Here is a 14,710-nt window from a genome sequence, read left to right on the forward strand (position 1 = left end):
GCCTGTGCCGGGGGCGGCGGGCGCGGCCTGAAGGGCGTTTGAAGGTAGGGCGGGGGCGCCGGGTCGGGGCTGCCGCCTCCCCCGGCCCGGGCGGCGCTGGCGGGCGAGGCCGGCTCGTCCTGGGGGGGCGGCGGGAGGAAGGATGTCCTTTGCCGGGGGGGCCCGGCCCATCCCCAGCCTGCGGAGTTTTGGTGCTGCGATCGGCGCTGTTCTCCAGCCGGGAGAGAGGGCACAGGTACCGCTCGCTCCGGCTGCCGGGCGCCCGCAGGATCCGGTAGCCTTTTGTGGGGAAAAGTGACTTAATACTCTAATAAGTAGCTTGAAACGCCGGACGGAAATAGCTGGAAGAGAGACTGCTCGAGTTTTGGGATTTGGGAGAGCAGGGACCCTTACCTGGGCAGGCAGGATGCTCTCACTTGACATCTGTAGGATGTGTCTCTTTTTCTGACTAATTCAGCCTGACAATGGCTGTTAATTGTGTTGTGGGAAAAGAAGCGGTGTTCGGCATGTTGTCTTATGGCCGGTGCAAGCCTTGATAACAGTGCTGTTGGCAACAAGCTCTTTATGTGTTTATATATGTGTATATATATAAATAACATTGTCATGTGTTTATAAACGAGCTACAAATTCCGGAAAGCAGCGGCTTAAAATAGAGGTACATTTTGGTTTAGTAATTGCATTCAGAAAATGTTCTTAGCTGTAAAGCTAAAATAGGAACTTTGATTTCAGCCCCTAGCTCGGGCTCAGTCCTTGCTTGTGTGGTTGTTATCTTTAATTCACTCTTGACTGGTTAACTGTTCAGTGGAACACCAGACTGTAGCAGGTCTGCCGGGGTGCAGGAGGCTGTGGTAAGCTGATGGTCGGCTTTTTCAGTTGGGGAGTTTCCACTGAATTACCCAAAAGGACGGCCAAACCATTTTTATACACATTCTTGTGTGTTTTTACATATACTTCACAAGATTTATAAACTAATAGTAACGTTTGCTTACTGCCAGCACAGAGTTCCCTAAACAGTGTGGGGAGCAAGTAGGAGGCTGTAGAAAAGCGACAGTTTCGTGAGTTGGACGATGACTCACTCTGCCTACTGACTGCAACGTGGCTGATCTAAAAAAAAAAAATACTTCTGTGCCCCGTATTTTTATAGTCAAAGGGATAGTACTTAGCAGTTGTATAATATGTCATTAGTCATTCGTGGTCTTTCTCTTGTGAGTAATGATTTGATCATTATATGATCGGCATAATCTTATTAACTGGTATCTTTCAGTCTTATTTGTATTTCTGAAAAAGTAAACATCTCATACCTGACTGATTCAGTGCACATCCTGTTTCCTGAAAACTGTGATAAATCCACGTGCAGAAGTTGAGCACAAATTGAAGGGGCTGCTTGCGTAATGCCTGAAGCTGGTCATGTGTGAAGACGTCTGCTGGCACTAGGGATGATTTCAAAGGCTTTCTGTGGGTCACTTCTGTTGCCCTGTGCCAAGAACTGGCCCATTTTAAAAGCATAGTTGTAAACCACTTAACAAACCAGTATCTTTGTGTTTCTCTCTTTAAACTTTGTAGGAGGAAGGAATAAAAATGTCACTAAGAAAAAAAAAAAGAAAAGGTAGTCTTGGAAAGGGGATATCCTAAATGAAAACGTCAGTGCCTGCGTCAGTAGCCTGTTAAGCGCAAATTGGGGTTATGAACCCCCCTCCTTTTTTACGCTGTAGTCTGTGATGTGTTTTAAGTGGTTAGAGCAGGTACACAACTGAGGAGAGTTTGTTGGTTTTGTGTGTTTAGTGTGTATTTTCAGGGTAAACAGTTGGACCACTGAAACTGAAAATTTATAAACTTCTTGCTGTTACACTTCATAAGTATTAGTGTCTAGAGAAACCCTGCATCTCATTATTTTCTAAAGTTAAAAGCCACTCTAAAATGCAAAGAAGAAAGTTACTTTGAGGTCATTTTTTTTACTTTGAAAAAAACTTTAATTTCTCCTACTTGATTACCCTTTAAGTAATTATCATCTTAGAGGAAGGGAAAGTTTGGGGTTAACTTTTTGGTTCGATGAGAATATGTGAACCTGCTACAGCATCAGCATCTGTTACATTTCTAAAATAGAATTTTCTGTGGCAATAAGTGAAAGATCACTCTCGATTACTGGTTCTTAAAATGTTCCAATACTGGAGCATTTTTGCTAGGACAGTCCCTTACTGTCCTCACCATGCTCTTGTGAGGGTACTGTATGTGTTTGGTAGATGAGCTGCCTCTTGGTCAGCTTCTTAGAACTAGGTCCTGGTTTGAATGATAGCTGGGCCCTGCTTTTACTGAGTTTGGTATTAAGTAATTTGTTCAGAAATAGGAAGTTTGTATCAGGATTGGGTCAAATTGAAGGCTGCAATAGGTTGCTTATGTTGCCAGCATTTGTTTTCTTAGCTAAATCACTGTGATTGTGGAGATCATTACATGCTCCCTGAACACACCATAGTTAGTGGTCACCTAGTGGAAGGAGTTATAGTATAAGCTGATGGTGAAAAATGCATCATTTCAGAGATTCAGAATGAAAATTTTAGGGCTCCTGCTTCAGTAAGCAAGTGGGCCATAACTCCCTTTCTCCCTGAAGCAAAGTCATTGCTGCAGTCATGCTGCACTTCTGCTGCTCCCCTCATTCAGTCATGGCAGTAGGGGGTAAGATTTGAGTTAGGGTGAAGAGATCTTAATCCTTGCTGTTGGTGGTCATTTTTTTGAATCTGTTCCTGTGCTGTTTAATGGAACTAGCTAAAAGAGAGGTTCCAGATGTGTCACCCAGCTGGTGCAAAGAGATTCAGCATTGCTGCATATTGAAGACATCAGCATGTAAAACAATAAGCCTAATTATGAGGAAGAATACAACTGGTTTTAGATGGTCCCAAAGATATAAAATACAGCTTATTGCAGGGTCTTTGAACAGAGGCCTTGGACCTTGAGTTAGCACAAAATTTAAAATGTTATGGAAATTCATTTTTGTAGCTCATACTAATTTGAAAGGGGAGGTGTCGGAATGAAAGGAAAATGGGGTGATGTAAACTGTTTTACAGTCAGCAGCTCAGAATGAGTGATCCTGAAAGTGATACATGTGAGTGAGAAAATAATTTTAGGTGCAAAAGTGTTAATAATCAAGAGGCTAGACTTAGAAGTTTTATAATTGTAAACAGTGTTGGATAGTCACTGATGCTGTCCTCTTAAGGATAAATTTTATTTTTGTTCTTTAAGTGAATTCATGAGTATTTTAAGAGAGGTCCTCACTTTGTCTTAATATTGATAGAAAGATAGAAAAGATAGTTTTGGGAAAAGTAATAGTGTTACCTCATTATGTTTGTACTGAGGCTATAAACCCTTGTAAAACACTTAATAATTAGGACTTGCCAGTGCTCAAAGAAAGGAATCCCAAGGCAATAGTTCCATGTACTGAGTAGAGAAAGCTCTGAAGATCACCACAGCAGTGGAAGACAGCTCAATGCTTTTCAGTTTAGAAATACTACTTTGGTGATCTTCATTTAAAAAGAAACTGAGCAGAGAACAGCATGTGTTTCCTCCTTTCTGTGTTTGTCGTGTGGCTGTGTAAGTACCTGGAGGCAGGTGGTGTGTGGGAGGAGAGTGTGAGTGAGCCCAGGGCACTGGGGCTGTGTGTTTGGTGACAGTGAGGCTGGAGCCTAAGGAAAGGCAATATTTAAATGTGTTGAAACAGTCTTGTTTCTGTTTGCCAGTGTGCCTTTCTTTCCTTTTTTTTTTTTCTATACAATTCTGATTACTTTAGTGAATGTAGGCCATTATTTAGAATATGTTAATAACTTGTCAGCTGCTCTTGCTGTTCTGTCAGGATTTAGGAGACTTGTTTTGCTTGCTCCCAATTGTCCCACTGAAATCCTAGCACAGTTTTAAGGAATAAGACTCTTAAAATTAATTCTGAAGTGTTGGGATAGTTAAATGACCTTCACATTTATGTAGAGAGCTGGGCGAAGAGCTGAAATTTGTTAATCTAAGATTGAACAGAAGGCATTTAGTGGTTTGATATGACCTATAGCTGTTGGGGAAGAACACAGAAGTGACTTGTAATGGAATTGCCCAAACCTTACCACATTGTGTAAGTTACACCTTTGACTCTTCTCTTTGTGGCATTTTCGAGCATTTAAAAGAAAAGAGGATGTTGTACGGAAATCCAGCATGTGGTCTTTATGACTGCATTCTGCTGCTGCTCACAGGAAGTTACTGAGAAAATTACCAGTTTGTTTGTTTGTTTGTTTTCATAAATAGTAGGTGAATTCATTACACTGTTAACAAATAAATGATGTCTGAAAGTGCCATATGTCAGGGGAAGTTGTTGTAGAATAATATCAGTTACTCTGTAAAATGTATGTGCTGTTAGTTTTTCTCTGTAATCTAGTTGGATAAGTGTAGAAGTAACTGTTAAAGTAATAATATTTGTCTGATATGTATGAATTACCTCTATGATTCCTGTAATAAAGAGTCTATAGAGGCAAAGTTATTATTTGAAATGTGGGTAAACTTTATCCAAAATCTTTATAAGCTTTTAAGGCACTGGATGTGTGCTGTATATTCTAGGAAGTCAGTAAATACTGGGAGTGCACAGGCCTTACCCTTTTCGTGTGAACAGTAGCCAGTTATTTCTTATGATGGTGAAATAGTTAAACCTGATTTTGTCTTTGAGTAAAAATTCAGTGAAAAGAATTACTCCAAAATTTAGTGACTGATGTTAAGGATATTGTTGTGTCTGAGTTGTCTCTTGGTAATTCTCCAGTAGAGATGTTTTCTTTGTTATGCCCTTCTTTATTAAGATTCAGGAGGATTTTTCATTGTGTGCCATATATTTTCAATAGATTATATCAAAAATGTTCACTATATGTTTAGAAATGGTGGTTGGTCAGTACTGTCAGTTTTCTACAAGTATGAAAACTATATGTCATTTCTAATTAGTTTAGCTTTTGTGATCACTTCGTATTTTGTAACTGGACAGCAAATAAGTTGTTTATTTGTTAACTTAATGAGCTGGGGGAGGAGGAAGACTTTTGTATGTGCTGCAGTACTGATGTATTTTTCTCTGTTTTTCAGGTTGTCACGGAGTAAAATGGATGGTAGCTTTGATTGTGATTGTGGTGAGCTGGAGCCACCTGATCATTAACAGAAGGCATCTTTTGTAAATCAAGAGCTGCCAGTTTCCCACTTAACTAGACTGTAAACAAAGGAGAGGAAAAGGAGGAAGAAGGAAAAAAAATAGTGCTTACCAGCACCATAGAATGACGCTGCTCAGGACCAGTCCAACACTGAATGTATCTGCACTGTGAGGAGGAGGATGTTAATAGAAGCCTATTATGTGCATATTTATTCACATTTTTGTTAAATGTTAACCAGTTTAGCACAGTAGAGCTGAGTGCATAGTATGTCATTTCATTCCGTTTGAGTTTCTTGTGAGTATTTTCTCCAATGTCTGCAGAAATGCTGCACCTTTCTTGAACTATGAATGCTGCAATCTTTCTATCTTATGCTCAGTTTGAGTTCTAGAGCTTACAGGCTCTAAATTCAAGGGGACACAACAGGCCTGGCTGGCTCATAATGAAATGAGAGTGTCAAGAAACCATCTTGCCGTCAAAGCCAAGTGTTTCTTCTCCCTTTCTCTAAGACCTTTCCTTCAGATACCAGTGGAAGTGTCTCCGTGTGTTTACAGAAGCTTAGTAGTTTGAGGAAAAAGAAACGTAAAGAATTTAAAAATGGCAGAAAAATTTGAAAGTCTCATGAACATTCATGGTTTTGATCTGGGCTCTCGCTATATGGACTTAAAACCACTGGGCTGTGGTGGAAATGGCTTAGTTTTTTCTGCTGTCGATAATGACTGTGACAAGAGAGTGGCTGTCAAGAAAATTGTCCTTACGGATCCCCAGAGTGTTAAACATGCTCTACGTGAGATCAAAATTATTAGAAGACTTGACCACGATAACATTGTCAAAGTATTTGAAATTCTTGGTCCCAGTGGAAGCCAGTTAACAGATGACGTGGGCTCCCTTACAGAATTGAACTGTGTTTACATTGTCCAGGAATACATGGAGACAGATCTGGCTAATTTGCTAGAGCAAGGCCCTTTACTGGAAGATCATGCCAGGCTTTTCATGTACCAGCTGCTACGTGGGCTCAAGTATATTCACTCTGCAAATGTTCTGCATAGAGATCTCAAACCAGCTAATCTTTTCATTAATACTGAAGACTTGGTGCTGAAGATTGGTGACTTTGGTCTTGCACGAATCATGGATCCTCATTATTCCCACAAGGTACGCAGAGAGTGGGAATATCTGAGTGATATACTGACAGCTGTGCCTTCTTAAAATAGCGTCTTCCTCCCTTTTCCACAGGTAGACAGGCTGTGGAAGGCCTTGTTAGCAGGTGGGCTGTCATGTTAGGGATCATGCAACAGAACTGGAATGCTTGCAAATAGAGTAAAACAGATCACTGAATGACATGTTTTGTCTCAGGTAGTTTCATTTTATGCTTGTAGTAGTCCTTTTTTTTTTTTTTTTACTAGTTGTGTTCATAAAACATAACCTGAGATTAAGAGCAACATTTAGAGGCATAACTGTAGCAGCCTTAGATAAGTTTATAGGAGGTGCATTTGCAATGTGGAAGTGTGGCTACTTCCTGGGATTGGTTTAGAGATAGCTGTCTTCCTGGTCTAGATGATGTTTCACAAGAGAGTTTAGTATCATCTCTGCATTAATTTGGCACCTGGGAATGAGAAAGTTTTGCTGCAGTACCTCATTTAACTAATAAATAGTGTCATAGTTCTATATTGCTGCTGTTCACTCGTAAAGATACTTGTGTTTCATTTAAAAAGGTAGAAAGGTATAGTAGGAGGCATGTGGTACAATCCCTGGGACCTTGAGACCAAGAAACCTTCTAGTAGTGCGTTTAAAAAACAAGAAACAAGTAATTAAAAAAAATACGTCTTAAAAATCGAAGTAATTTTTTTTTGCTTTTTTTCCCCCCTTTTAATTAATTTCATTAGGGCCATCTTTCTGAAGGATTGGTTACTAAATGGTACAGATCGCCCCGTCTTTTGCTTTCTCCTAACAACTACACTAAAGCCATTGACATGTGGGCTGCAGGTTGCATCTTTGCTGAAATGCTGACTGGGAAAACCCTCTTTGCAGGTGGGTAGAATGAAAATATGTGTGCATATTCCTAAAAGGAGTGGTACAGCTTAATTATCTTCCCCAAGAAAGATTGGTTCTCATGGTTAATATCAGTAGTCATTGACTGTCAGAATATGCTATATTATTGTGCAGTTTATATATAAACTATAAATGGATGTATTTGTAAAGCAGAAGACACTTCAATTTTGTTACTTGTGTTGGTGTGTATTTAAACAAATCACAATTTAATGCAATAATCATATATGGTAAATCTGTCTGCAGTTATGTTAAGCTAAATTTATTGGATGCCTAATGTTCTAATACCTGTGTGAATTGGTGTATCCAGGGAATATTTTAGGATTATGAATGCCCTGAGTATCATGTGCATAAAGATGATTCTGTTTAAGGTAGTCAATGTAATCACTTCCTGCTTCTCTATATTTTAAATTATGAAGTTCCAGTGGTATAGATTTAAGGTTTAAAAATGTAAAACTTAGTGTGACATAGCAAGGAAATGTGCAGCCTTCAGCTGTTTCTGGTAAGACAGGAAGCAAATGCTCTGGTCTCATTGGACATGTCTGTATTCGTGCTTTGGTTAGGACCAGGAGGAAATTTCTGAAGCAGATCTCTTATGGCCATCCTGTACCACGTTGCTGACTTAGCTCAGTGCACAAACAGGAGCCTTTTAGATGAAATGAAACTGTCATTTGCACTGTAAGAGGTCACCAGTGTGCTCCACCTGCTGACAGGCATTCAGTCCATGGGAGCAGATGAGCTCTAGTCTGCAGTAAACCTGAAATGCTGATTTTGTGTGCACCCTGGGGCCTCAGCAGCAGCTGTATTATTCAGGCTTGCTCTTGGTCTAAATTACTGGAGCAATACAGATAAAACCCCAAAGAACTAAGCTTACATTTAAAATGTGCGTGGACTAAGAGGACACCTCTGCAGTAATTCTTAGTGTTGCATGAACAGGTAATGAAATCACCTTTTTCCAATTAAGTATTATTAATGGAGAACAGTCACTTGAAAGCATTATTTGGTAGAAATCAGTGATTAATATGTGCAGAGGTTTTTCTTAATTTGCAGGGAGTTGCTTACTCTTTGAGTTTCTAACTACTGGAATAAGGTCCACAGTGTATTAAATGCTTGGCTGATAAGAGATTTGTTATGTTCCCATTGCATCAAGCACTTCCACTGGCAAATAGTGAAATAGTAGGAGAAAGTCTGCAGACTGATCACAACTGCCAGCATTTTGGCTTTTCTTTTTTTTTTTTTGAGCACCATTGGTATTTGTCACAAATTTTTATTGGCCTTATAGCTGTGTAGTGAGTTAAATTTTTTTTGTTAAACTTGGTCTTAGTAACCAAACCCCTAAATTTGTAGGCTTGGTAATCGTGTTGTGTAGATTCCTAGAAAAATATTTTTAGATATGGATGTGTCCCTCTGAAAATTTAGCACTGCCATGGTTTTCTAATCTTAAAGAAAAGTGGATTTCTTAATGTCATGTATTTGGAAAAGGAAGATGGTTTGAGATATGACAGTGATCCTATCATGAGACTCTGAATAAAATTCTTTTGCAAAGTTGTTTGAAGGCCTTGATTTGGTTAATTTACAGCTTCCTGTCTGCTTCTGAACCATCCCTTAGGAATGCTGCTCTCCGGAAAGCTGATGAGAATGGGAAGGAAGAATGCAGATTAAAATTGCAGAATACCTGGGATAAATGAGGGAAGGGAAGTTGAGGCAGAGGAATTCAGTAGCTGTTCCAAACAACTTCTCTGGTTCTTTTTACTAAATGAATATTTTAAAATGCTCATTTTGCTTACAGTAGAAAGAAGTCTGATTAATTTTTAAGCTGGCAGTAATTATACAGTAGAATCTGTTTTCCAACAAATTATAGGCATTATAAATGTGATAGATAACATATTAAGTAATTTGTAGTAGTTTGAAGCAGAAGGACAAAACAGCTTTTTCAGTCCAGTAAAGAAGTTAACAGGAGGCAGCACTGATTCATTTGGGGAACGTAGGTCTCTCAGATTTTCTGTAGTGACTTTGCCTCAGCTTTTCTTTAGGTCACCTGACAGGATTTCCAGTGCAGGCTGCTGAAGTGAACTGATAGTGTGTAGGTTTTGAGATGTACAGTCTCTTCCTGGCCCCATTTATTTTTATATGTAACATCACATGCATCAGTATTGCTTGTCATTGCCCAGAGCTGCTTGGTGAAGGAGGGAAATGCTGGCATACAAATAATCCTGAGTAGTTTCACCTGCTGGTTGAATCTCTAGGGTGCTGCATCTTTCTTGGAGCTGAACAATGAGTTGAGTTTAACAAGCTCTATTTCTGGGTGCTCCAGTACCAAATATAGATGCTGTTCATTATTCAGAACTGACCTGCTATATGGGCCCTTCTGGTTCCTACCCAGGAAGACTTCAGGTAGTGCTAGAAGAGTACTATAATTTCAATCATAATACAGTACTTTTTTTAAAAACAGTATCACTCTGCTTAACTGACAGGTGATTTTTGTCTTGTACCTGACAGCTAATGCAGGATTTCAGAGTAGAATACTGGCCTGTAAGATCTCTTCCTGAGCTAAACCGCTACTGTTTTTATAAGGAAGGGGCATATAATTCAAACTGAGGTCAAATATTGAATTAGTAAGGTAGATCAGTTGAAAGGGAAGGATTGCAGAATATAGTATATAACAAAAAAGTGGGGAGTTTTGTAGACTACCTCATCCATGGTGAAAACATCCTTGCAAAAGCTTAAGGTTAGGTCGCTTTATCTGTGAGTAGCAGCTCTGTAATTCTTCTTGCACCAGGGCATTTCTTGAGAGCTCTTCAGATTTATTATCATTTAAATTCAGAACTTCACCCTTTCCTCTGTTGTAGGAGATTATAATCTTTTACTGGAAATAGCTGCTCAGAGCTCAAAATTTTGACGTGCCTTTCATGTACAGGGATCAGAAGTGTTTGAAGTTGAAATGGCAGCTTGTATTTTCTCTTTGGTGCTCAGGTGCGCATGAACTTGAACAGATGCAGTTGATTCTAGAATCAATTCCTGTTGTACATGAGGAGGACCGTCAGGAGCTTCTCAATGTAATTCCAGTTTACATTAGAAACGATATGACTGAGCCACACAAACCTTTAACTCAGTTGCTTCCAGGCATCAGTCCTGAAGGTAAGTAAATTAAAAAAAAATACTTCTCATATTTCAACGTTATAAAATAGTAAGAGCAACTTTGCAGTGCAGGTATGTGATTGTTAAAAGCAATTTTGAGTTAGAAGAATCTGCATTCTCTGCAGAACGATTGTCTTCTGCTGTAATAAAATAATTTGCTTCCATAATAGCTGCTTGGTGATCTTTGGAGTAGAATTGTGAATCTCTGCTGGAGTTATTTTCACTGGAATTGCTCTATTTTGAGACACTGGCCTTCTAAATATAAGGGAACGTTGGAATGGCGTCAGTGTAAAAGAACTGTCTTCCAAATGCTTTTAAAAGAGTCCCCCAACCAAAGTAAGAGCAGTGTTTCCTGGTGTTGGTGGATACTGATTCAGCTTGAAGCGTTTGTCTCTCGGTATTTTTTCATGCTTTAAGTTAAATTACTGCTGACCTTAGATTTGATTCACTCTTCCAGCTTTCTGGAATGCATATTTGGCACTGTACTGTCAGTAGCTGATATTTCTCGGGTGGCTACTGTGAAGGAAGGAGAGCTCTAGAGCAAAGCACTGCACCTAATGTTAAATTCTGAGTGTCTGAAATGTCCCATTTAATGGTAACTTTTTCTCTGCAGCGCTGGACTTTCTGGAGCAAATTTTGACATTTAGTCCCATGGATCGATTGACAGCAGAAGAAGCTTTGTCCCATCCTTATATGAGCATTTATTCCTTTCCAACGGATGAGCCTATTTCAAGTCATCCTTTTCACATTGAAGATGAGGTTGATGATATTCTGCTAATGGATGAAAGTCACAGCCATATTTATAATTGGGAAAGGTAAATTTATCATTTACTTTGGTAACATAACTGGATGGTTTTGTGCTTCATGGGCATCAGTTCCTTTTCTGTTTGTTTCTTCTTCTGAAGTTGACCTGAGTATAAAATTTTCCCATATGGATATTCTTATTGAGTTTATAATTCATTACACTGACTTGGAAATGCTGATGCGTTCCTGAGATGCACTCAAGACTCTAGAATCTAAAGTTAATCTCTCCATTATTTTTTTCCCCAAAATATTTCTCTAAAAAATAAACTTTATTTAAAGAGAGTTTTAAGTATGATTGTCTTGTCTAATGCTTAGTGCATATAATAGTAAAGAGACTCACAGTAGTCATCTTAAGTCAGTTAAACACACTTTTAGAAAGAGTTCTGTAAATGGAGTGTGCTATTGTACATCATTCCAGACTTAAATCTTTCAGATGTGCATTTGGGGATTGCTTATGCCAGTTTAAATTAAAACCTGGAAGATGTACCCAATTGAATTAAGGATAACTTTGTGTTGAATTGTCATTATTCTGTAAGGGAAATTCTAAACTGTCCCTGTCTTTGGAGCTAGAAGACAGTTTTTAGCTGCTAACACTTAGGAAATTGTTTTACAGATACCATGAAAGTCAGTTTTCAGACCATGACTGGCCTATTCATAATAACTTTGAAGCTGATGAAGTTCAGCGCGATCCAAGGGCTCTTTCTGATGTTACTGATGAAGAAGAAGTGCAAGTAGATCCTCGCAAATATTTGGATGGAGATCGCGAAAAGTACCTGGAGGATCCTGCCTTCGACACCCACTTCTCTACTGAGCCTTGCTGGCAGTATTCAGATCACCATGAAAACAAGTATTGTGATCTGGAATGTAGTCACACTTGTAATTACAAAATGAGGTCATCTTCATACCTAGATAATTTAGTTTGGCGAGACAGTGAAGTAAACCATTACTACGAGCCCAAGCTTATTATAGATCTTTCGAACTGGAAGGAACAAAGCAAAGAAAAGTCCGATAAGAAAGGCAAGTCTAAATGTGAAAAGAATGGGTTGGTGAAAGCTCAGATAGCACTTGAGGAAGCATCACAGCAACTCGTTGAGAAAGAAAGGGAGAAGAATCAAGGATTTGACTTTGATTCTTTTATAGCAGAAACCATCCAGCTTAGTTTACAACACGAGTCTACTGATGTTGATAAATTAAATGACTTGAATAGTTCAGTGTCTCAAATAGAGTTGAAAGGAATAATATCGAAGTCGGTAAGCAGAGAGAAGCAGGAGAAAGGAATGGCTAATTTGGCACAGTTAGAAGCTCTGTACCAAACCTCTTGGGACAGTCAGTTTGTGAGTGGTGGGGAGGAGTGCTTCCTCATTGACCAGTTCTGTTGCGAAGTCAGGAAAGATGAACAAGTTGAAAAAGAAAATACTTACACCAGTTATTTGGACAAATTTTTTAGTAAGAAAGAAGATGCTGAAATGCTAGAACCTGAGCCAGTAGAAGAGGGGAAGCTTGGGGAGAAGGAGAGAGAAGAGAGCTTTCTCAGTAACAGTGGCGAACTCCTCTTCAACAAGCAGCTTGAGGCTATAGGTATTCCTCAGTTTCACAGCCCTGTTGGTTCGCCTCTGAAGTCAATACAGGCCACGCTAACGCCTTCTGCTATGAAATCATCTCCCCAAATTCCCCACAAAACCTACAGCAGCATTCTGAAACATCTAAACTAAAACACTCAGCAGACATTTCTTTTATATTCATGAGATGTGTTTGTCTTTTTTTATTACTAGTGTAAGTAATTTTTTTACTTGAATCAGACGGTGTAATTTTGGTATGGATTTCATTAGTTTTCTGTTTACCATTGTTTTTACAATCCAGAATTACTTTCTATACATGAGTTAGTTTTGTTTTTAAACTGGCATGTCGTTTGCACACAAAATTAAAGAATAGAGCAAAATAATGCAAAATGCAGGAGGTAACAAAAAAATGCACTAAACCAAGTAAAAAACATTCTCTCAGTAAAACAGAGTCCATGTTTTGCAGAAAAAGAACCTTGCCTTGAAATTTACACAGTGAGACTGTACATAATTGCATGAAAATATCTATTTTTCCCAAAACATTTTTTTCATTCATGCGTATTTTAGAGTTTTTCATACTGTACACATTTCTTAGACACATGATACCAGCAGCAACTGAAATGAATGCAGAATTTGGTACGCATGTGTTATCTACCTCAAGGTAACAGCAGTATGTGGCAAAATATTAACCACCCATAGTGCTTCTCATTATGCACTTCTATTTAGCCAGCATTATTGTAGTAGCTATTCCTATTGAAAATCATTCAATATTTATAAATGTTCTGGTATGCATTCTTTATAGTGAAGTGTTAATATGCAGCACTTTTATTTATTTTAGCAAATAAGTATATTTCTGTAATTATAGAAAGTCAACTTAATTTTTGAGTTACTTTTCAGATAAAAGGTTTTGTTTAGCACTATGGTTTTATTGCCTACATAGCTGGATATATATTAACATCGGCTTATTCTGAGGCTATCCAATACATTTTTTATTTTTTAGTTTTCATTTCAAGTAAAGCACTCACTGTGTATAGGAATTTGTAATTGGAGGTGCTTGATCTCTACAAAAGAAATTAGGAATTGCTTTATTATCAAATGCTCCTAGAAGTCTTAATTGTGTTCATTTTTTAAAAATTTTGTAATGTTAGTTGTGTGCATGGAAATAATTAAGGTACAACATTACTGTAGGTTAAAGTTCTATATGGTGAGACATTTTGTTTTTACTGTCTGTTTTTACTGAATGATTCCTGTCCCACTCCCGACCCCCCTCCAAAGCAAGCATGAATAAAATTAGGTTAAATATAGCATGTAGCATCTCGGTCTTTTGAAAATTTGTTTTACCTTCTGATTTTTTGAAATACTGGATGTATCATTGGCTCCCCTGTTTAAAACGAAAAAAACAAATAAAAACATGGCCAGCAAAATGACTGTTGGTTTGTGATGCTTTGTACACACTCGGAGAGATGAAGAGCTGCTCCTGTCCTGCAGCCCTGTGCCTGTTCACCTGCACTGCCTGACACAAGGTGCTCATGGAAGCAGGAGAGACTGTCTTGTAGTCTACCCTGGAACTGCTGCTGCTGGTGATGCAACACCCTGGAAGGAGACTCCAAGTTTCTTTCTGTCCCAGTCCTTGCAGCCTGTGTTGAGGAAAATCCCATGTAGTGGTATGGCTGTGGAAAGCGTAAGTGTACAGTAGTGTCCATAAACATTTTTGGGGAAAAAAATTGACTTTCAGAGTATAAGTGAAAGCTACTGTTTTACCAGCATTTTAGACAGACTAGCGTTGAAGTGGAAAAGCTGCTGTGAGTGTGTGTGAGCACCTTCATCGCTGGCAACCCCGAGTGAAGGTAATTGTGTGGGTTCTTCAGCCAAGAGCCTGGCTGCAGCACTCTCATGAGGAGATTTTGGGAGCATGACCACGTAACTCCTGTGGGGTGTTTCAAAATGTGCAGGTCAGATCTCTGTTGCAGCAAGCCCTGGAACAGTATGTGTTTCTCTTCCAGTTCCTCCTGT

At 38.9% G+C, this 14,710-nt stretch overlaps 1 protein-coding gene across 2 annotated transcripts in view; it reads left to right on the top strand.

Moving 5' to 3' along the window:
• MAPK6 (mitogen-activated protein kinase 6) overlaps positions 1-14,124 on the top strand; it is a 29,517-nt gene extending 15,393 nt beyond the window's left edge. The window contains exons 1-6 of one of the 2 annotated variants that reach the window (XM_027644211.1): positions 186-235; positions 5,092-6,302; positions 7,034-7,178; positions 10,170-10,334; positions 10,948-11,149; positions 11,752-14,121. In XM_027644211.1, coding sequence (XP_027500012.1) covers positions 5,748-6,302; positions 7,034-7,178; positions 10,170-10,334; positions 10,948-11,149; positions 11,752-12,850 — 2,166 coding nt within the window. In that variant the 5' untranslated portion in view covers positions 186-235; positions 5,092-5,747 and the 3' untranslated portion in view covers positions 12,851-14,121. Of the gene's footprint in view, positions 1-185; positions 236-5,091; positions 6,303-7,033; positions 7,179-10,169; positions 10,335-10,947; positions 11,150-11,751 lie in introns of those variants that run through there. The other variant, XM_027644209.1, reaches the window with a different exon arrangement.
• Positions 14,125-14,710: the final 586 nt, after the last annotated feature.

The sequence above is a fragment of the Corapipo altera genome, unplaced genomic scaffold (genome assembly GCF_003945725.1).
Source record: "Corapipo altera isolate COAL_440 unplaced genomic scaffold, ASM394572v1 50, whole genome shotgun sequence".
Lineage (NCBI taxonomy): Eukaryota > Metazoa > Chordata > Aves > Passeriformes > Pipridae > Corapipo > Corapipo altera.